We start from the raw sequence: 24,988 nt of genomic DNA, 5'->3' as shown, positions 1-24,988 counted from the left end.
CCCTTGGCAATGGGCCTGCGCTCCTCTCACTAGACAGTCTGGTTGAAGAATGGTAAGCCACTAGGATGACTTGGGCCCAGTCTGTCCCAACCTTTGTGAGCGCTCTGGGCAGCAGTGCTATCGGCGGGAAAGCATACAGGAGTCCTGAGTTCCACTTGAAGCAGAACACATTTTCAAGGGAGATACGCCTTGGAAACTCCAACACGCCAAAGTGCTGAATGTGCATTCTCTGCAGTGGCGAACAGATCGAGCAATGGTTCTCCCCATTCACAGAAAACACCTTGCAAAATCTCAGGATGTATTTGCCATAAGTCATATGCAAAGCACCGATTGCGGAGTTTGTCCACCCTGGCATTCAATGAGCATGCCAGATTGTTCGCCACCAAGAAGATACCTTGGCGGTACAAGGGCTCTTGGCACAGGGCCCGTGACCCCATCCCCACCCTGGTAGTTGCAGTACCCCATGGCAGTGGCGTTATGAGTGACCACCTGAACCAGCCTCCCCTTGATGGATGGTAGAAAGGTTTTCAGAGCAAAGCGGCTGGCCCTCAGCTCCAGCAGACTGATATGGAGCCGGCACGCCGCTAGATTCCAGAGGCCTCATCTCCACCTCTCCCAGATGGCCGCCACATCCCAGAAGAGATCCATCGATCACCACTGTCAGCTCTGGGAGGGGAAGGAAGAGGGTTTGCCACTGACCCAATAGTGCTCCAGTAACTACCACTGCACATCTTTTGCAGTCTCCTCCAAAATCTGCAAGTAGTCAGAGAGGGCCCCTTTATGCTGGGCCCACTGTGATTTCGAGTCCCACTGAAGAGCCCCAATGCTTGACTAAGGAGGCCCTTAGTAGCAGCAGCCTCAGATTCAAACTCACTGAAATCCAGGACAGAGGCAGAGAGAAAAGGATCATTCGGGGGAACAGGCACGAAACCGAACCATGTCCAGATGGCTCGGATGAAGGGGAGCATATGAGAAAGAAAGTATTACAGAAGGTACTCTGTTGTCTGGAGGTGGTCGACAACTACCTGGGGAGAGCCCGCCTTCAACAGCCAGTCATGACGGTAGGGGATGACTGGCAAACCCAACTTTTGAAGGTGCGCGGATACCACCATCATCACTTTCGTGAACACCAGAGGGGCGCCGGTGAGAATAAAGGGGAGCACAGAGAACTGTGCTCCCACCACAAAGGGCAGGTAGTGCCGATGGACAGTCAGGACTGGAATGTGGAAACAGATGTCCTGCAGGTCTAACGCTACCATCCAGTCTCCAGGATTGAAGGGAGGCAACACCTAGGCCAGGGTGACAATCTTGAATTTCTCATCGAGGAGGAAGAAGTAGAGGGCACAGGTCTAGAACAGGCCAAAGACCTCCAACCTTCTCTAGCACCAGAAAGGAGTGGGAATTACAACCACATCCTACTTCTGGCACAGGCACCCTCCCAATATCGCCTTTTGCCAAAAAGGCTTGCACTTACGGCCACAAAATTGACAGATGGTCCTTGGTCAGTCTTTTGGTGAACTGTAGAAGGTACGGCTGATGAAAAAGGAAGTGCAAGGAGTAGCCTTTGAGGACAATCTGGAGCACTCATCCTGTCTGATGTGTTTACCTGCTAAACTGGATAACATTGGTGGATTCAGTCTCCCACCAGGTGCTTAAACTCTGCAAGGGTACACTAAAGGAGTTTGGTAGGTGGGGCTCTGGGTGTATACTGACACAACACGGACCTTGGTCAAGAGGGAGATGGGCACCACAGTCTCTCCTCCAAAGCTTCTGGCTTCCCAGCTGGGGTGGGACAGACTGGCGGTAGGGGTTGCTGCGGCGGAATCAACAACACCTATGTTAGAAGTGTTGCGGCTGATAAGTAGGGCCCAGAATGCAGGCAGGAGCACTGCTTTCCTTCAAACAGTCAAGGGCCAAGACAGCCTTTGTCTCCAAATAAGTAGGTTCCATCGAACGGCATATCCATCAGGGAGGACTGGACATGACTTGAGAACACAAAAGAATGCAGCCAAGCTTGACGTTGAAAGGCAACACTGGTGCCTGTAGCCTGTCCGACAGAGTTGTGGTGTCCAAGCTGCAATGCATTGTGAGCATGGCTGCATGTCGCAGACCAAGCGCTGCATCACTGGACTGAAAGAAGCGGAACACCACGTTGACTTTGTTTTCAGAGCTTACCTGCAGATTAGGTGTGTGACAAAGACCTCCTCCTAGAGTGGCTCTGGGAACATGGACATGATCGAGGCTTGGAGTGGGACTTCTTGTGCCTGGCAACAAAGTTTCGCCTAACATACCTAGACAGTCTTCGGTTTCACACACAGTCCTCACAGGTCTTGGTGGGGGATCTGTCACAGACATCTGCTGGTGACAGTCCTTAAAGGGCTTAAAACCGGTTGTTTTGGGCGGAGTGACATCCCTTGCACACTGTTAGAAATGTGAGAAAATCTGACCCAAGTAGTCAAAAGAGAGGAGACATGCTACAGAGTAGCGTTTGAAAGCATGGAAAGAAAGGAAATGATTTCCGAGCTTGGAGTCCCTTCTGGAGCGGAACGGCATCAGGGTGGATCAGGGCAGAAGGGGTGAGGGGGGCAAATGTGAAGAGCTGCTTTTGTTACTATGGGGCCGATTTTGCAGCAGTGCTGCAAAATTGGCCCCCAGTAACAAAATTAGCCCCCACTGCTACAAAACTGGCCCCCACCATTCCAGCCTCCCGGGAAACGCCTATTTCCTAGCTAAAGTCAGTCAGGCCCTGGTGTAGCGATGCATGCCACCAACTTCCGGCCCGCAGAGGTACTACTCAACCGTTTCCGGAACCAGTTTGATGCCTATGGAATATACAAAAGGTGAGGAATCTGCAGCTAGAAGCGTATCAGTAACCTATGATCAAGTCCCCTTGGTACAGTGTGAAAAACTGCTATTGCAGGCCATAGAGCTACAATTCCTGGGCAGGAATTCAGACACTCGATGTGGCAGGTTGCCATATCTAGCGGATAAGGCAACCTTTAGGTCATTAATCTTGTTTAGCCCTACCAAGTGTCCACTATGAAAAAAAGGTTGCTTTATATACGGTCATCTGGTTGAAGATATAGAAAAGGTTGCTAGTTATGGGCAACTATGTAGATTTTATGAGGGATGTGAAGCGCCTCTTTACAGCCTATGCTATAAATCAGCTCCCACTAACCATCAGTTTTTTAGTACCTCCTAAGCTCTACAATAGAAGATCCCTCAACGGCCCCTTTTTTAGTGATAAGCAAGAAAGTACTAAGCTAACCTGTGGTCACTAAAGAAGAGACCAACCTATTACTGTAGCACAAACTACTATTTGCCAAATGAGGCATAACAGTCTCTAGGCCTCAACCGATGTGCTATTCAGCCGTTCTAAAGCCTCAGGGCTCACCTGCAACCTTACTCACCAGAACAAAAACAAAAACAATTAAGAATGGTTGCTAAATTAGAAATCACCTGACAACAAAAGAAAGAGGATATTGCTCTTACCACTAGCTGGAAAGGTTTGTGTCACTGCTTGATTTGCTTTTAGTTACTTATCTTGGAAGCAGCAGTTTGGTCATGGCAACGAGGTGTATTGCACAACAAAGAAACAGTAACAAATAGGCAAACCTCAACATCACTTCCCTAATGATAAAATACCATAACTTAAGAGAGTATAAAACATTAAACAGCTGGCTCAATAAAAAGTCTACTCTTGGAACATAGCTGGTTGGTAATATTTTCAGACAAAAAACAATGTGCTACTGTGCGGAAATGGGATGTGTTATATGGTGTGGCACTCTACGCCGGAATCAACAAAAACCTCACCCGCAAGCTACAAAACATCCAGAACGCCGCCACCAGACTAATTCTCAACCTGCCACATCTTCCAGCACCTGCGCACACTCCACTGGCTCCCCATAGAGGCAAGAATCACCTTCAAGATTCTCACCCACGCTAGCCCTAGAGACGTTGCAGAGGAATCAGTAGAATGGGGGAATCTCCTTGCCAAATATTGAAGTGTATTACTGGCAGAACACTTATCGCCGATAAAGGACTGGCTTCACGCCCCGGCGGATCACCCCACGTATAGACTGGAGAGAGGGATGATGGCTCAACGCACCGGTTTGCATTATATCTTGGGGGTAGAGGGAAAGGGAGACTTCTCTCAGCAACACGGGTTTCAGTGGAGGTTTGGGGAAGGGCGACCAAGGCAATTGGCTGGACTCACAAACCTACGAAACAGACCCCGATATGGCACTGCGCATGGCTACAGGAGCTACACAAGTTGAGGAGGTTTAAAAGGTGGGATGACATTGGCATCGCTGTACTGGGGGACTTGTTGAAAAGAGGAGAGTTGAAGTCCTTCCAGGCGCTGAGGGTGGAACATGGGCTGCATTACACCCAATACTTGAAATATGTAAAGCTGCGTCATGCTTGGAGGGCAGAGAAGGCGCTCATGTCCCCTTCCAGAGCATGCCCCGCTTGAGGGCCATCTACTTCAGAAGTACGTCCCAAGCAAATTAGTCTCTCTGACCTATAAAATTTTGATTAATAATATGCCAGATGGACTGGTGAAATTGAGAGAAGCATGGGAACAAAACTTGGGGGGAAATGGACACGCTCGACTGGGAGACGGCCCTGATGCACCCCAGGGCAGTTGCAATTAAGTCCCGCCTTAAGCTCATTCAATACAAAATTCTGCATAGGAGTTATTATGATAGGCAGCGACTGCACAGAATGGGGCGTGCTAGTGATACTAACTGTCTGAGATGTGGGCATGTGAAGGGAGATGTATCATACTATTTGGGAATGTGGTGTAATCCAAGGATACTGGACCAGGATCTTAGGAGAATTAAGTGACATACTGGAGACGGTTCTCCCGGTGGACCCCAAATTGGTTCTCCTGGGAATAACGAATGTTGTGGACCTGAATCGCCCGATTTTTGTAACATTGGCCTTGGTGGTGGCTAAAAGGGGCGTGGCCCGGGGCGCTCCTACGCCTCCTCAGCTAGAGGATTGGAGACGGGGCATAGACATGTACATGGCAGCGGAAAGGGTCACCTACAAGGCCAGGGGGTGCCCCAAGAAGTTCACCAGAGAATAGGGGAAATGGAGACGATATTATGGATTGGTTGGAGGACTGTGAAAGTAGGACAGGTCACTCCGTTATCCTGGTTGCATGCGGGATGTTCCCTGACTAATTTGTGTAATATGGCGACTGGTGGGGCATCTTTTTATTACAGTGTAGTAATACTGGTGGGACTATGGGTTTGGTGGGGGGAGGAGGGTGGATGGGGGGGGCAAAGTATGGAGGATGGATTCATGTGACATGCTTGTTTTGTTCATGCACTTTAAAAAAGCTAATAAAAAAATAAAAAAATAAAAAAAGATTCTCACCCACACACACAAAGCCCTCCACAACACCGGACCCGCATACCTAAGCAGCCCACTCAAATTCCATGCTCCCCAAAGGCCCTTACGATCACCCCAGCTCTCCCACACCGTGGTCCCCCGCACCAGGAAGTCCAGATCGGGTGGCCGCTCCTTCTCCTTCCTCGCAGCCAGAGCCTGTAACGCCCTCCCGCTCCACCTCAGACAGACGACATTACTCCCCATCTTCATGAGGGAACTCAAAACATGGCTCTTCGATAGACCTCCTCCTTGATGGACAGGATCCTGCAACCCCCACCCCAGCACCTTGAGACCCTTACGGGCGAGTAGTCACGCTATACAAACCCATGATTGATTGCTTGTTGTGCAACCTCACAGTATAATACACTAACCAACCCATTTTAGGTCCAGAAGGTTGTTTGTCAGTAAAACCCTCAGCTCAACCTAGATTAGCTGTGACACTGTGCAGCAAGGTTTACATAGAGAATCAAGTTTAAAGCATTTAAATGTCACCAAACCAATTGAAGAAGTTGACAAAACACTCAAGGAATTAGACACCCAAAAAATAGGCTGTATTTGTTTGAGAATTTAGACATTAGAACAAAAAAATCCACTGGAGGGTTCCGTATATATTGATTTTCCAAGCAATAATACATCCAGCAATTTCACTCAACCACAAGCAAGCAATGGTAAAGTCAACAAATTGGTCACTGTCACGTCTCTCCAGGAGGGCAGACATCATTCTCATGGAACAGGCTCCATGTGTGCCTAGGAAGGCACAGGAGTTCTTAAGGCAATAAAGTGCCAGCTTTGTAAAAGCTGCACACTGCAACAAGTTACATCAATTTTGACTTGAGATACAAGTCAGTCTTAATGAAACGAGTTATTCGATACGTTGGTGAGCCCACTTTGGTCGCACCATTCAGGAGGGAGCACAGCGGAGGGGTCAGCATGTAATCCTGTACTCGCCAATTAGGCAACCAACAGTTTCCACAGTAGAACGGTGTTTTGGCAGGTTTACTGTTAGGACATGTAAACTACATGTCCTGTCTGTGTCATATGTTGCACCCTGCCTTTGGGCTTGGTAGGCCTGCCAGAGGGGTAACTTTACGCAGATGTGCAGGAGATGTACTAGTTTTGCCATTGCTTTTAATGACAAACATGGGATAGCAGTGTATGACTACGGGACTCGTTTTACTTGGGGTACCTCGAGGGTGGCACAAACAGTGCTGTAAGCCCTGGGTACCATATACTAGGGACCTACAGGTAGGTTAGCCATTTTTCATTGAGGACAGCCAATTCGACATACTCTTTAGGGTCAGGGCACTGGCACAGAGGTCTGGTTGACAGGCCTCATTGCACTCTCCGAGTCGTAAAACCAGCAGCATCAGTCGACGAACTAGGGGGTAGACCATACAAAAAGAGGCATTTCCTTACAGCTACCATACATTTCCATTTTGAGGTTGTATGCCTGCAAAACACCTGGAACCAGGCAAACAAACTTGGATTTACAAGGTTATGAAAGCTTCTGTAATTGCGCCACCATGTTATCACCTCGGGATAAAACCATCAGAGGACTAACAACTTTCATTTTGCCAAACAGGCACAGGAAAGGAGGGGGGGGGGAGGACACTAGCATCTAATAGGTGCTTCAGATGACCTTACAAAACTGCTTTGTTTCTCACACAATATTTATGAATTCACTCACACATTTATGAATATCTAGCTGCACACTGCCTATACACCCAAATAATTAAAAATTAATAACATCATTTGTTACTTTACTTCCACACAATCAAGCTCAAACGAACGTACCATCAAAATCACAGGGGACATTCATTTTACTCTAATGTGCAGCAATTCTGAGAATACTTTAAACCTGATTTAAGACAGTGTTTAAAATATCCCAGATACCTAAATTCTGCAACCAATGAAAATACATTTTGGGGATACACCAACGTGACTCATTCCATAGCATGGGACTACCAGCATTTTCAAAAGATAATCCAATTACACTCAACTATCAAAATCAAGACAGGTCATCTTGTATTATTCATTTGTGTCAAATGACCTGGTGAACCAATTTGAAAGCTTTTAAATTGAAGACCACTTTGAAAGCAAACACTTTCCACAAAAAAGGATGCCTACTTCTAATTAGCAGAGCAAGCGAGCGGTACTCAAAATCTAGAGCAAATAAAATGAACACTACAAGCATGGCAAAACTTTCAATATGGAAAAAAACACTCTGCACCTAGCCCACCAATTTTCCATGGTAAATTCCTCCACAAAAGAGGTCCTCTACTCAAAACATTTGAATCTAATTATAATAGTTTTGCTCGGAAAACCATTAAAACCTCTACAAGCCTCACAGATTAATACAGAATTTAGGAGACAATAGCAAATTATCTGGCACAATCTCTATTAACAAGGGCCTCAAACAAGACTGTCTTGGCACCCTCGTATGTGGCAAATATTGGTACATCCCTAAGCAACCAGTGAGCTTGCCTATCCAAACTAAACAAATAAAGATTATGCAATACGCAGACAAAAGCTGTGTCTGATCAAACCAGGGTTGATCTAAAAAAATAATGTACACCTTAGGAGAATACTCCTGCATTAACAATTTAGAGATCAGCCATGACCAGACAAAAAAATGGCCACACTAGCAAGCCTCCTACGTACGGAAACTTAACAGAAAATATTATAGTGAGTACATTCTTACAAATACCTTGGAGTCCAATTACAATCACATTGTTCTATAAAAGCACACTTTGTTTTTCTGCAAAATAAAATATCACCCTTAATATCAGTATTTCAGAAACTACTCAGTAACATGCTCAGCCCCTTTAGGAACCTACTGTTAGAAAAAGAACAAAGATTCTGTCATCATAAACTTATGGCCTGAAAGCCTACCGAGCCAATATACTACCTGGTTTAAATAAATACAATGCAATCTCTTCAGAGCCCGGTGTTGATCGCTTCAGTTATCAATGCAAGAGGTAATCAATCTGAAATTCCAGCTCCGGGAGCAATACAGAACAGAATGCAGCAATTCTCAGATACTTGGTCAGGTTGAGGCAAGCTGCACATAGAGCTCTTAAAGATGTCTCAACGTGAGAATTTGAACCAACCTACTATGAAATAGTAAAAGCTACAGAATCTATTATATGCATAGCCACTGGACCAGTTGAAATATTTTTACACATATGTAAAGGCAGAGTTGATCACAGCTTATGTTTTTTGTTTTATAAAAAACTCTTGAAATGTGGAAAAAAAGAAAAAAGAAAAATCAATAAAGCCAATAAACCTAGACAAGCCAGATGGAATGGTTAACACTCCAATAAATGGTTGTTCGCACAGAGCACCTTGATCAGAGGTAAAGAAATACAGACTTTCATGTGCAGAACTTCTGATGCAGTGATTTCAGTCTTCATGTACAGATCATAATTTTACAAAAAGATCAGTGCTCCAGAACTATCTGTAGGATCATGTTCATATCACCAAGACCTGAATAAAATGAACAGACCTTTAATGCTGTTCCAGCCATACAAGCTTAATGCCGTTTTCAAGAATTTGAAACATTAAGTCTAACCAACACAAGTCAGTACATGTAAAACATTGTAAATATCTGTATTTGTAATGGAGCGAGTATGCACATCCAATTTTTGTTTGTTCTACAAACATACCTTTTGAAGAAAGTTGGGATTTAATTTTGTCCAGCTCATTCTGAAAGACAGCAGCAATATAAATGTGTAAATGAGAGCAACTTGGTAAAGAAAGTACAACTTTTCTACACCCACATAAAATTGATCACAGAACCAGATTCATTAACACATCAGATATACATATGAAATTGTAATGTTCCTCTACGGTCAATGAGTTACACAGTTGGATCTTTGTATATTTCTGTCAAGGACAGACAGCCAGTTTGCAGCAGCAGACTAACTTCAATGCATGAAAAAGGTAATGCAATGACCATTGCAATGAAATTAACAAGCATTTACAATGCAATGGTCTCGGCATCATTAAAGGTAGAGCTATTGGCATTGCTCATGACATTTTTTTTTCTTTAAATCATAAATAAATGGCATTGTCATTTACATTGTCAATACACACCACTCTGCACTCAACTGCACTCACCTGCACTGCACTCACCTGCACTGCACTGACCTGCACTGCACTCACCTGCACTGCACTGCACTCACCTGCACTGCACTCACCTGCACTGCACTGCACTCACCTGCACTGCACTGCACTCACCTGCACTGCACTGCACTCACCTGCACTGCACTCACCTGCACTGCACTGCACTCACCTGCACTGCACTCACCTGCACTGCACTCACCTGCACTGCACTCACCTGCACTGCACTGCACTCACCTGCACTGCACTCACCTGCACTGCACTGCACTCACCTGCACTGCACTCACCTGCACTGCACTGCACTCACCTGCACTGCACTCACCTGCACTGCACTCACCTGCACTGCACTCACCTGCACTGCACTCACCTGCACTGCACTCACCTGCACTGCACTGCACTGCACTGCACTCACCTGCACTGCACTGCACTGCACTGCACTGCACTGCACTGCACTCACCTGCACTGCACTGCACTGCACTCACCTGCACTGCACTGCACTCACCTGCACTGCACTCACCTGCACTGCACTCACCTGCACTGCACTCACCTGCACTGCACTCACCTGCACTGCACTGCACTCACCTGCACTGCACTGCACTGCACTCACCTGCACTGCACTCACCTGCACTGCACTCACCTGCACTGCACTCACCTGCACTGCACTCACCTGCACTGCACTCACCTGCACTGCACTCACCTGCACTGCACTCACCTGCACTGCACTCACCTGCACTGCACTCACCTGCACTGCACTGCACTCACCTGCACTGCACTGCACTCACCTGCACTGCACTGACCTGCACTCCACTGCACTGACCTGCACTCCACTGCACTGACCTGCACTCCACTGCACTGACCTGCACTCCACTGCACTGCACTCACCTGCACTGCACTCACCTGCACTGCACTGCACTCACCTGCACTGCACTGCACTCACCTGCACTGCACTCACCTGCACTGCACTCACCTGCACTCCACTGCACTCACCTGCACTCCACTGCACTGACCTGCACTCCACTCCACTGCACTGCACTCACCTGCACTCACCTGCACTCCACTGCACTCACCTGCACTCCACTGCACTGACCTGCACTCCACTGCACTGACCTGCACTCCACTGCACTGACCTGCACTCCACTGCACTGCACTCACCTGCACTGCACTCACCTGCACTGCACTGCACTCACCTGCACTGCACTGCACTCACCTGCACTGCACTCACCTGCACTGCACTCACCTGCACTGCACTCACCTGCACTGCACTGCACTGACCTGCACTCCACTGCACTGACCTGCACTCCACTGCACTGCACTGACCTGCACTCCACTCCACTGCACTGCACTCACCTGCACTCACCTGCACTCCACTGCACTCACCTGCACTCCACTGCACTCACCTGCACTCCACTGCACTCACCTGCACTGCACTCCCCTGCACTGCACTCACCTGCACTCCACTGCACTCCACTGCACTGCACTCCACTGCACTGCACTCCACTGCACTGCACTCCACTGCACTCACCTGCACTGCACTCACCTGCACTGCACTGCACTCACCTGCACTGCACTGCACTCACCTGCACTGCACTGCACTCACCTGCACTGCACTCACCTGCACTGCACTGCACTCACCTGCACTGCACTCACCTGCACTGCACTGCACTCACCTGCACTGCACTCACCTGCACTCCACTGCACTCACCTGCACTGCACTCACCTGCACTGCACTGCACTCACCTGCACTGCACTCACCTGCACTGCACTCACCTGCACTGCACTCACCTGCACTGCACTCACCTGCACTGCACTGCACTCACCTGCACTGCACTGCACTCACCTGCACTGCACTGCACTCACCTGCACTGCACTGCACTCACCTGCACTGCACTCACCTGCACTGCACTCACCTGCACTGCACTCACCTGCACTGCACTGCACTGCACTGACCTGCACTCCACTGCACTGACCTGCACTCCACTGCACTGCACTCACCTGCACTGCACTCACCTGCACTGCACTGCACTCACCTGCACTGCACTCACCTGCACTGCACTGCACTCACCTGCACTGCACTCACCTGCACTGCACTGCACTCACCTGCACTGCACTCACCTGCAGTGCACTGCACTCACCTGCACTGCACTGCACTCACCTGCACTGCACTCACCTGCACTGCACTGCACTCACCTGCACTGCACTGCACTGACCTGCACTCCACTGCACTGCACTCCACTGCACTGACCTGCACTCCACTGCACTGCACTCACCTGCACTGCACTGCACTCACCTGCACTGCACTGCACTGCACTCACCTGCACTGCACTCACCTGCACTGCACTGCACTCACCTGCACTGCACTCACCTGCAGTGCACTGCACTCACCTGCACTGCACTGCACTCACCTGCACTGCACTCACCTGCACTGCACTGCACTCACCTGCACTGCACTGCACTGACCTGCACTCCACTGCACTGACCTGCACTCCACTGCACTGCACTCCACTGCACTCACCTGCACTGCACTGCACTGCACTCCACTGCACTCACCTGCACTGCACTGCACTGCACTCACCTGCACTGCACTCACCTGCACTGCACTCACCTGCACTGCACTCACCTGCACTGCACTCACCTGCACTGCACTCACCTGCACTGCACTGCACTCACCTGCACTGCACTGCACTGACCTGCACTGCACTGCACTGACCTGCACTCCACTGCACTGCACTCCACTGCACTGCACTCCACTCCACTGCACTGCACTCCACTCCACTGCACTGACCTGCACTCCACTGCACTGCACTCCACTGCACTGCACTCACCTGCACTGCACTCACCTGCACTGCACTCACCTGCACTGCACTCACCTGCACTGCACTGACCTGCACTCCACTGACCTGCACTCCACTGACCTGCACTCCACTGACCTGCACTCCACTGACCTGCACTCCACTGACCTGCACTCCACTGCACTGCACTCCACTGCACTGCACTCACCTGCACTGCACTCACCTGCACTGCACTCACCTGCACTGCACTGCACTCACCTGCACTGCACTCACCTGCACTGCACTCACCTGCACTGCACTCACCTGCACTGCACTCACCTGCACTGCACTCACCTGCACTGCACTGACCTGCACTCCACTGCACTGACCTGCACTCCACTGCACTGACCTGCACTCCACTGCACTGCACTCCACTGCACTGACCTGCACTCCACTGCACTGCACTCACCTGCACTCCACTGCACTGCACTGCACTGCACTCACCTGCACTGCACTCACCTGCACTGCACTCACCTGCACTGCACTCACCTGCACTGCACTCACCTGCACTGCACTCACCTGCACTGCACTCACCTGCACTGCACTGCACTCACCTGCACTGCACTCACCTGCACTGCACTCACCTGCACTGCACTCACCTGCACTGCACTCACCTGCACTGCACTCACCTGCACTGCACTCACCTGCACTGCACTCACCTGCACTGCACTCACCTGCACTGCACTGCACTCACCTGCACTGCACTCACCTGCACTGCACTGCACTCACCTGCACTGCACTCACCTGCACTGCACTCACCTGCACTGCACTCACCTGCACTGCACTCACCTGCACTGCACTCACCTGCACTGCACTCACCTGCACTGCACTCACCTGCACTCCACTGCACTGACCTGCACTCCACTGCACTCCACTGCACTGACCTGCACTCCACTCCACTGCACTGCACTCACCTGCACTGCACTCACCTGCACTGCACTCACCTGCACTCACCTGCACTGCACTCACCTGCACTGCACTCACCTGCACTGCACTCACCTGCACTGCACTCACCTGCACTGCACTGACCTGCACTGCACTGACCTGCACTCCACTGCACTGCACTGACCTGCACTCCACTCCACTGACCTGCACTCCACTCCACTGACCTGCACTCCACTCCACTGACCTGCACTCCACTCCACTGACCTGCACTCCACTCCACTGACCTGCACTCACCTGCACTGCACTCCACTGCACTGACCTGCACTCCACTCCACTGCACTGCACTCACCTGCACTGCACTCACCTGCACTGCACTCACCTGCACTGCACTCACCTGCACTGCACTCACCTGCACTGCACTCACCTGCACTGCACTCACCTGCACTGCACTCACCTGCACTGCACTGACCTGCACTCCACTCCACTGACCTGCACTCCACTCCACTGACCTGCACTCCACTCCACTGACCTGCACTCCACTCCACTGACCTGCACTCACCTGCACTGCACTCACCTGCACTGCACTCACCTGCACTGCACTCACCTGCACTGCACTCACCTGCACTGCACTCACCTGCACTGCACTGCACTCACCTGCACTGCACTCACCTGCACTGCACTCACCTGCACTGCACTGCACTGACCTGCACTCCACTGCACTGACCTGCACTCCACTGCACTGACCTGCACTCCACTCCACTGACCTGCACTCCACTCCACTGACCTGCACTCCACTCCACTCCACTGCACTGACCTGCACTCCACTCCACTGACCTGCACTCCACTGCACTGCACTCACCTGCACTGCACTCACCTGCACTGCACTCACCTGCACTGCACTCACCTGCACTGCACTCACCTGCACTGCACTCACCTGCACTGCACTCACCTGCAGTGCACTCACCTGCAGTGCACTGCACTCACCTGCACTGCACTGCACTCACCTGCACTGCACTGCACTCACCTGCACTGCACTCACCTGCACTGCACTGCACTCACCTGCACTGCACTGCACTGACCTGCACTGCACTGCACTGACCTGCACTCCACTGCACTGCACTCCACTGCACTCCACTGCACTGCACTCCACTGCACTCACCTGCACTGCACTGACCTGCACTGCACTGACCTGCACTCCACTGCACTGCACTCCACTGCACTCACCTGCACTGCACTGCACTCCACTGCACTCACCTGCACTGCACTGCACTGCACTCACCTGCACTGCACTCACCTGCACTGCACTCACCTGCACTGCACTGCACTGACCTGCACTCCACTGCACTGCACTGCACTCACCTGCACTGCACTCACCTGCACTGCACTCACCTGCACTGCACTCACCTGCACTGCACTCACCTGCACTGCACTCACCTGCACTGCACTCACCTGCACTGCACTGCACTCACCTGCACTGCACTGCACTCACCTGCACTGCACTCACCTGCACTGCACTGCACTCACCTGCACTGCACTCACCTGCACTGCACTCACCTGCACTGCACTCACCTGCACTCCACTGCACTGACCTGCACTCCACTGCACTGCACTGACCTGCACTCCACTGCACTGCACTGACCTGCACTCCACTGCACTGCACTCCACTGCACTCACCTGCACTCACCTGCACTGCACTGCACTCCACTGCACTCACCTGCACTGCACTGCACTCACCTGCACTGCACTCACCTGCACTGCACTCACCTGCACTGCACTCACCTGCACTGCACTCACCTGCACTGCACTGACCTGCACTGCACTGCACTGACCTGCACTGCACTGACCTGCACTCCACTGCACTGACCTGCACTCCACTGCACTGACCTGCACTCCACTGCACTGACCTGCACTCCACTGCACTGCACTCACCTGCACTGCACTCCACTGCACTGCACTGACCTGCACTCCACTGCACTGCACTGACCTGCACTCCACTCCACTGCACTCCACTGCACTCACCTGCACTGCACTGCACTGCACTCCACTGCACTCACCTGCACTGCACTGCACTGCACTCACCTGCACTGCACTGCACTGCACTGCACTCACCTGCACTGCACTCACCTGCACTGCACTCACCTGCACTGCACTCACCTGCACTGCACTCACCTGCACTGCACTGACCTGCACTCCACTGCACTGACCTGCACTCCACTGCACTGACCTGCACTCCACTGCACTGACCTGCACTCCACTGCACTGACCTGCACTCCACTGCACTGACCTGCACTCCACTGCACTGCACTCACCTGCACTGCACTCCACTCCACTGCACTGCACTCACCTGCACTGCACTGACCTGCACTCCACTGCACTGACCTGCACTCCACTGCACTGCACTCCACTGCACTGCACTCACCTGCACTCCACTGCACTCCACTGCACTCACCTGCACTCCACTGCACTCACCTGCACTCCACTGCACTGCACTCACCTGCACTCCACTGCACTGCACTCACCTGCACTGCACTCACCTGCACTGCACTCACCTGCACTGCACTCACCTGCACTCCACTGCACTGACCTGCACTCCACTCCACTCCACTGCACTGCACTGCACTCCACTGCACTGCACTCCACTGCACTGCACTGCACTCCACTGCACTCACCTGCACTCCACTGCACTGACCTGCACTCCACTGCACTGACCTGCACTCCACTGCACTGACCTGCACTCCACTGCACTGCACTCACCTGCACTGCACTCCACTGCACTGCACTCACCTGCACTGCACTCACCTGCACTGCACTCACCTGCACTGCACTCACCTGCACTGCACTCCACTGCACTGACCTGCACTCCACTGCACTGACCTGCACTCCACTGCACTGACCTGCACTCCACTGCACTGACCTGCACTCCACTGCACTGCACTCCACTGCACTGCACTCACCTGCACTCCACTGCACTCACCTGCACTCCACTGCACTCACCTGCACTCCACTGCACTCACCTGCACTCCACTGCACTGACCTGCACTCCACTGCACTGCACTCACCTGCACTGCACTCCACTGCACTGCACTGACCTGCACTCCACTGCACTGACCTGCACTCCACTGCACTGCACTCCACTGCACTCCACTGCACTCACCTGCACTGCACTGCACTGCACTCCACTGCACTCACCTGCACTGCACTGCACTGCACTCACCTGCACTGCACTGCACTGCACTGCACTCACCTGCACTGCACTCACCTGCACTGCACTCACCTGCACTGCACTGACCTGCACTCCACTGACCTGCACTCCACTGCACTGACCTGCACTCCACTGCACTGACCTGCACTCCACTGCACTGACCTGCACTCCACTGCACTGCACTCACCTGCACTGCACTCCACTGCACTGCACTCACCTGCACTGCACTGACCTGCACTCCACTGCACTGACCTGCACTCCACTGCACTGCACTCCACTGCACTGCACTCACCTGCACTCCACTGCACTCCACTGCACTCACCTGCACTCCACTGCACTCCACTGCACTCACCTGCACTCCACTGCACTGCACTGCACTGCACTCACCTGCACTGCACTCACCTGCACTGCACTCACCTGCACTGCACTCACCTGCACTGCACTCACCTGCACTGCACTCACCTGCACTGCACTCACCTGCACTGCACTCCACTGCACTGACCTGCACTCCACTGCACTCCACTGCACTGCACTCACCTGCACTCCACTGCACTCACCTGCACTCCACTGCACTGACCTGCACTCCACTGCACTGACCTGCACTCCACTGCACTGACCTGCACTCCACTGCACTGCACTCACCTGCACTGCACTGCACTGCACTGCACTGACCTGCACTCCACTGCACTGCACTGACCTGCACTCCACTGCACTCCACTGCACTCACCTGCACTGCACTGCACTGCACTCCACTGCACTCACCTGCACTGCACTGCACTGCACTCACCTGCACTGCACTCACCTGCACTGCACTCACCTGCACTGCACTCACCTGCACTGCACTCACCTGCACTGCACTCACCTGCACTCCACTGACCTGCACTCCACTGACCTGCACTCCACTGCACTGACCTGCACTCCACTGCACTGACCTGCACTCCACTGCACTGACCTGCACTCCACTGCACTGACCTGCACTCCACTGCACTGCACTCACCTGCACTGCACTCCACTGCACTGCACTCCACTGCACTGACCTGCACTCCACTGCACTGACCTGCACTCCACTGCACTGACCTGCACTCCACTGCACTGCACTCACCTGCACTGCACTCACCTGCACTCCACTGCACTCACCTGCACTCCACTGCACTGCACTCCACTGCACTGCACTCACCTGCACTCCACTGCACTCCACTGCACTCACCTGCACTCCACTGCACTCACCTGCACTCCACTGCACTCACCTGCACTCACCTGCACTGCACTCACCTGCACTCCACTGCACTGCACTGCACTCACCTGCACTGCACTCACCTGCACTGCACTCACCTGCACTGCACTCACCTGCACTGCACTCACCTGCACTGCACTCACCTGCACTGCACTCCACTGCACTGACCTGCACTCCACTCCACTCCACTGCACTGCACTCCACTCCACTGCACTGCACTCCACTGCACTGCACTGCACTCCACTGCACTGCACTCACCTGCACTCCACTGCACTCACCTGCACTCCACTGCACTGACCTGCACTCCACTGCACTGACCTGCACTCCACTGCACTGACCTGCACTCCACTGCACTGACCTGCACTCACCTGCACTGCACTCACCTGCACTGCACTCACCTGCACTGCACTCCACTGCACTGACCTGCACTCCACTCCACTCCACTGCACTGCACTCCACTCCACTGCACTGCACTCCACTGCACTGCACTGCACTCCACTGCACTGCACTCACCTGCACTCCACTGCACTCACCTGCACTCCACTGCACTGACCTGCACTCCACTGCACTGACCTGCACTCCACTGCACTGACCTGCACTCCACTGCACTGCACTCACCTGCACTGCACTCCACTGCACTGCACTGACCTGCACTCCACTGACCTGCACTCCACTGCACTGACCTGCACTCCACTGCACTGACCTGCACTCCACTGCACTGACCTGCACTCCACTGCACTGACCTGCACTCCACTGCACTGACCTGCACTCCACTGCACTGCACTCACCTGCACTGCACTCCACTGCACTGCACTCCACTGCACTGACCTGCACTCCACTGCACTGACCTGCACTCCACTGCACTGACCTGCACTCCACTGCACTGCACTCCACTGCACTGCACTCACCTGCACTCCACTGCACTCCACTGCACTGCACTCCACTGCACTGCACTCACCTGCACTCACCTGCACTCCACTCCACTGCACTGCACTCACCTGCACTCCACTGCACTCCACTGCACTCACCTGCACTCCACTGCACTCACCTGCACTCCACTGCACTCACCTGCACTCCACTGCACTGCACTCACCTGCACTCACCTGCACTCCACTCCACTGCACTGCACTCACCTGCACTCCACTGCACTCCACTGCACTCACCTGCACTCCACTGCACTCACCTGCACTCCACTGCACTCACCTGCACTCACCTGCACTGCACTCACCTGCACTCCACTGCACTGCACTGCACTCACCTGCACTGCACTCACCTGCACTGCACTCACCTGCACTGCACTCACCTGCACTGCACTCACCTGCACTGCACTCACCTGCACTGCACTCCACTGCACTGACCTGCACTCCACTCCACTCCACTGCACTGCACTCCACTCCACTGCACTGCACTCCACTGCACTGCACTGCACTCCACTGCACTGCACTCCACTGCACTGCACTCACCTGCACTCACCTGCACTGCACTCACCTGCACTCCACTGCACTGCACTGCACTCACCTGCACTGCACTCACCTGCACTGCACTCACCTGCACTGCACTCACCTGCACTGCACTCACCTGCACTGCACTCACCTGCACTGCACTCACCTGCACTGCACTCCACTGCACTGACCTGCACTCCACTCCACTCCACTGCACTGCACTCCACTCCACTCCACTGCACTGCACTCCACTGCACTGCACTGCACTCCACTGCACTGCACTCACCTGCACTCCACTGCACTCACCTGCACTCCACTGCACTGACCTGCACTCCACTGCACTGACCTGCACTCCACTGCACTGACCTGCACTCCACTGCACTGCACTCACCTGCACTGCACTCCACTGCACTGCACTCACCTGCACTGCACTCACCTGCACTGCACTCACCTGCACTGCACTCACCTGCACTGCACTCACCTGCACTGACCTGCACTCCACTGCACTGACCTGCACTCCACTGCACTGCACTGCACTGCACTCCACTCCACTGCACTGCACTCCACTGCACTGCACTCACCTGCACTCCACTGCACTCACCTGCACTCCACTGCACTCCACTGCACTCACTACTCTGCACTCACTACTCTGCACTCACTACTCTGCACTCACTACTCTGCACTCACTACTCTGCACTCACTACTCTGCACTCACTACTCTGCACTCACTACTCTGCACTCACTACTCTGCACTCACTACTCTGCACTCACCACTCTGCACTCACCACTCTGCACTCACCACTCTGCACTCACCACTCTGCACTCACCACTCTGCACTCACCACTCTGCACTCACCACTCTGCACTCACCACTCTGCACTCACCACTCTGCACTCACCACTCTGCACTCACCACTCTGCACTCACCACTCTGCACTCACCACTCTGCACTCACCACTCTGCACTCACTACTCTGCACTCACCACTCTGCACTCACTACTCTGCACTCACTACTCTGCACTCACTACTCTGCACTCACTACTCTGCACTCACTACTCTGCACTCTGCACTCACTACTCTGCACTCTGCACTCACTACTCTGCACTCTGCACTCACCACTCTGCACTCACCACTCTGCACTCACCACTCTGCACTCACCACTCTGCACTCACCACTCTGCACTCACCACTCTGCACTCACCACTCTGCACTCACCACTGCGCACTCACCACTCTGCGCACTCACCACTCTGCGCACTCACCACTCTGCGCACTCACCACTCTGCGCACTCACCACTCTGCGCACTCACCACTCTGCGCACTCACCACTCTGCGCACTCACCACTCTGCGCACTCACCACTCTGCGCACTCACTACTCTGCGCACTCACTACTCTGCGCACTCACTACTCTGCGCACTCACTACTCTGCGCACTCACTACTCTGCGCACTCACTACTCTGCGCACTCACTACTCTGCGCACTCACTACTCTGCGCACTCACTACTCTGCACTCACTACTCTGCACTCACTACTCTGCACTCTGCACTCACTACTCTGCACTCTGCACTCACTACTCTGCACTCTGCACTCACTACTCTGCACTCACCACTCTGCACTCACCACTCTGCACTCACCACTCTGCACTCACCACTCTGCACTCACCACTCTGCACTCACCACTCTGCACTCACCACTCTGCGCACTCACCACTCTGCGCACTCACCACTCTGCGCACTCACCACTCTGCGCACTCACCACTCTGCGCACTCACCACTCTGCGCACTCACCACTCTGCGCACTCACCACTCTGCGCACTCACCACTCTGCGCACTCACCACTCTGCGCACTCACCACTCTGCGCACTCACCACTCTGCGCACTCACCACTCTGCGCACTCACCACTCTGCGCACTCACTACTCTGCGCACTCACTACTCTGCGCACTCACTACTCTGCGCACTCACTACTCTGCGCACTCACTACTCTGCGCACTCACTACTCTGCGCACTCACTACTCTGCGCACTCACTACTCTGCGCACTCACTACTCTGCGCACTCACTACTCTGCGCACTCACTACTCTGCACTCACTACTCTGCACTCACTACTCTGCACTCACTACTCACTACTCTGCACTCACTACTCACTACTCTGCACTCACTACTCTGCACTCACCACTCTGCACTCACCACTCTGCGCACTCACCACTCTGCGCACTCACCACTCTGCGCACTCACCACTCTGCGCACTCACCACTCTGCGCACTCACCACTCTGCGCACTCACCACTCTGCGCACTCACCACTCTGCGCACTCACCACTCTGCGCACTCACCACTCTGCGCACTCACTACTCTGCGCACTCACTACTCTGCGCACTCACTACTCTGCGCACTCACTACTCTGCGCACTCACTACTCTGCGCACTCACTACTCACTACTCTGCACTCACTACTCACTACTCTGCACTCACTACTCACTACTCACTACTCACTACTCTGCACTCACTACTCTACACTCTGCACTCACTACTCACTACTCTGCACTCACTACTCACTACTCTGCACTCACTACTCACTACTCTGCACTCACTACTCACTACTCTGCACTCACTACTCACTACTCACTACTCTGCGCACTCACTACTCTGCACTCACCACTCTGCACTCACCACTCTGCACTCACCACTCTGCACTCACCACTCTGCGCACTCACCACTCTGCGCACTCACCACTCTGCGCACTCACCACTCTGCGCACTCACTACTCTGCGCACTCACTACTCTGCGCACTCACTACTCTGCGCACTCACTACTCTGCGCACTCACTACTCTGCGCACTCACTACTCTGCGCACTCACTACTCTGCGCACTCACTACTCTGCGCACTCACTACTCTGCACTCACTACTCTGCACTCACTACTCTGCACTCACTACTCTGCACTCACTACTCTGCACTCTGCACACTCACTCTGCACTGTGCACACCACTGATATCATGGAATCTTCCACCACACTTTCTAAAACTCTATAGTCCGAAGCATAATAGGCACAGAACCAAAAGAAGGTAGACATTGCTTAAAATAATCTTATTGTATTTATGAGAAGCAAAAGCGAGACTGTGAAATGAGCTGAATATCAGTTTGTTACGAATCAACAGAGTGGAGTTAGAGAACCAAGAAATAGTAATTTAGAATCCGGGTTAGAAGGAGTAGTAATCACAAGCTGAGGATCAACGGGCGCGAAACAGCGTGGTGGGCGCGCAGGAGACGCAGCGTGAGCGTGCACATCAGCTGAAGATCGCCGGAGAAGACACTGAGTCTGCCTGCTGCCATGACTGACCCGCTGCAGAGGGAAAGAGCCCGGTGAGTGGGGGTAGAGGGGGGGGCGGCAGAGAGGGAGTGGGCAGAGAGGGAGGGTGTGTGTGTGTGTGTCTGTGTGTGTGCGTGCGTGCGTGTGTCTGTCTGTGTGTGTGTCTGGCGCGTGCCTGCCTGCCTGCCTTTGTGCGCGTCCACAGACCCTGGTCGGCTCGTCCACCTCTCTGTAGTCCCTTGCTAGCTTACTAGGCGACAATAGTTCTCGTTGCCGAGACCTAAAAAACGATAGGGTAGAGCAGAAGATGGATACCATTCTCAGATTTAAAAAAATATTTACAGTAGTAAATGGAAGGGTAAATAAAGAAGCTTTGATACAATCAAAAGAACTTTGATGTGTATTAAAAAAATACTGAGACTTAAAAATCTTTATCAGTAACAAGTCTTCAGATAAGCACCACCTCAACTAAACCTTTGCTGATGATTTTATTCCGGACTTCAGCTCCCCTATAGAGCCATGCTAACAGCACCATTACCGGACAATGGGTGTAGATTCTGCAACTGGATTTGCTTCAGAGAAACAGAAAGTGATTTGAGTCATCTGACTATGGGCCTTATGACACTGCATCCAGCTTTTCCTCTCAATTTTGCTGGACTTATCCCTACGTAAAAGATATTCATATCGGTATATATGGTTTATCAACATAAAGCTTTTAAGGTTATGGTAAGTGCGCCAAGGAAATACAGTGAAATATAGTAAGCTCAGCTTGCATTAAAGCCAGTAGTTCCAATCTTAAAATGTGCACAATTATTTCCAAAATTAATTTGTTGCAATTTAAAATGCTCACATTTTTTTGAAAATCCGTTTTTATTGCCACATGTCACAAAAGAAGTAAAATGCTCACATAATGGTCCTTTAAACATTAAATACAATTTTTCCACAGCATCATTTAAATGTTTTGTTCAAGAATATATATATATATATATATATATATATATATATATATATATATATATATATATATATATATATATATATATATATATATATATATATATATCTCCAATCCTGATTCATCCGTCCCAAAGCAAACAGGCACCGACTCCGTGGGTTTCTTAATCAAAGGTAATTTATTACAAGAAAACGACCAGACGCGTTTCGGCTGACACGTCCGCCTTGTTCACTACATCTGATGTCACCAGAAATGTGCGCTTTATATATAGCAGACATGCCAACCCTCCCGATTCAAGAGGGAGACTACCGATTTCAAGGCTAGTCTCCCGCCTCCCGATTTAAGCATCCAGAAACCCGATTCCACAGGAATTACACAATGAACTGCTTCTGGTGCTTAATATAACTCAAAGTTGAGCTAAACGGAGAGCTCAAAGTTACGTTGGCTCTCCACATTTGTTTTCCTCCCCACATCCCGTAGTTGTGAATATATTCTTGCCTGAGCCAGCCCAAAAGCTATTGGTATAGAAGTGAGCTTGGGCGGGCCCAGGGTTCAGGACTCCAGAAACAAATGTATTTTCCTGCAGCCTCCGAGTCCTAAAAGGCTCGGCGGCGTCCCCTGCTCCATGTTGTTAATTGAGAAGTGTGTGAAGGCTACGGCGGAGGTTTCTGTGTTTTCCGATGTTGCACGGGAGGCGAGGGCAGGCCGCTGTGTACCGGCTCTGGTTAACCCCTTGCAGGCTGCGGCCTCCTTCACAAATGAGGGTGTGCATCGTTAACAAACCCGTCTCCTGGGCTGCATCGCGGGCGCAAGGTCCCAGGGACTGCTGGACTTTGACAATTGTAACTCTTTTTTACATCTTTCAAAGTTAAACTAATAATGACAACCAATCAAAAACCTTTATATTAACATAAAGTGCCAATGATACATTATAAGATGTGAGCTAAATAATAACGGAGAAATAAAAAAAACTTAAAAACAATATTACAAATACCATGTTTCCAAGAAAAAAATATTACAAGTAGCACGTTCACAGCCCTAGTATTGTTTCTGTTTTTGTAGGATTTTACCAGTGGTTGTCACTCTGACGTCAATGAACGATCGTGTGAACATTGTGTTGACTCATTGGTAGCTCTTCCAGTCTACCACCTTCGAATATTACACCGGAGAGATGAGTCACAGCACTTCAGGTGGGTGCTTTTTGCCCCAGCCTGGGTAACGCACAAAAAGAACACACCTGCGCACAAACAAACAAAGTAGTAGCGAGGAGTAGATTCTTCTTAAATATGCAGATTGTGCGATAAACTGGGAATGGCGCATTTGTACCTTACAAAAATAGGGCTCCTTATGCACAAAGGATGCAGCTACATTTGTTTCCTTCCCATGCCCCAAAGCAGTCTGTCGCAACATTCCCTCTCAAACAATCATTGGAGCATGCAGGTGAAACTTTCAATCACGGAAAACACGGTAAAAGAAAAGCTACTACAGACATTGGCCCTGATTACAGGAAATAACAGTTCTTCGGGACTTTACTGCTTTTCCTTCTGCTAGCGTACTCTACCTGCTCGGAAGGGCATCAACTACAGAAATGCTACTGTGCTGGGGTAGGTGGTTTTAT

The 24,988-nt window shown here is 52.0% G+C and overlaps 1 protein-coding gene across 1 annotated transcript in view; it reads right to left on the bottom strand.

The window, feature by feature from the left end:
• TRAIP (TRAF interacting protein) overlaps positions 1-24,988 on the bottom strand; it is a 185,639-nt gene that overhangs the window by 80,717 nt on the left and 79,934 nt on the right. Inside the window, exon 4 of the mRNA XM_078661235.1 lies at positions 9,066-9,105. Within this exon, the coding sequence (XP_078517361.1) occupies positions 9,066-9,105 (40 nt within the window). The remainder of the gene's footprint in view (positions 1-9,065; positions 9,106-24,988) is intronic.

The sequence above is a fragment of the Lissotriton helveticus genome, chromosome 9 (assembly GCF_964261635.1).
Source record: "Lissotriton helveticus chromosome 9, aLisHel1.1, whole genome shotgun sequence".
Lineage (NCBI taxonomy): Eukaryota > Metazoa > Chordata > Amphibia > Caudata > Salamandridae > Lissotriton > Lissotriton helveticus.
The sequence above is the reverse complement of the archived record's forward strand: the minus strand, read 5'-3'. Positions and strand labels throughout refer to the sequence as shown.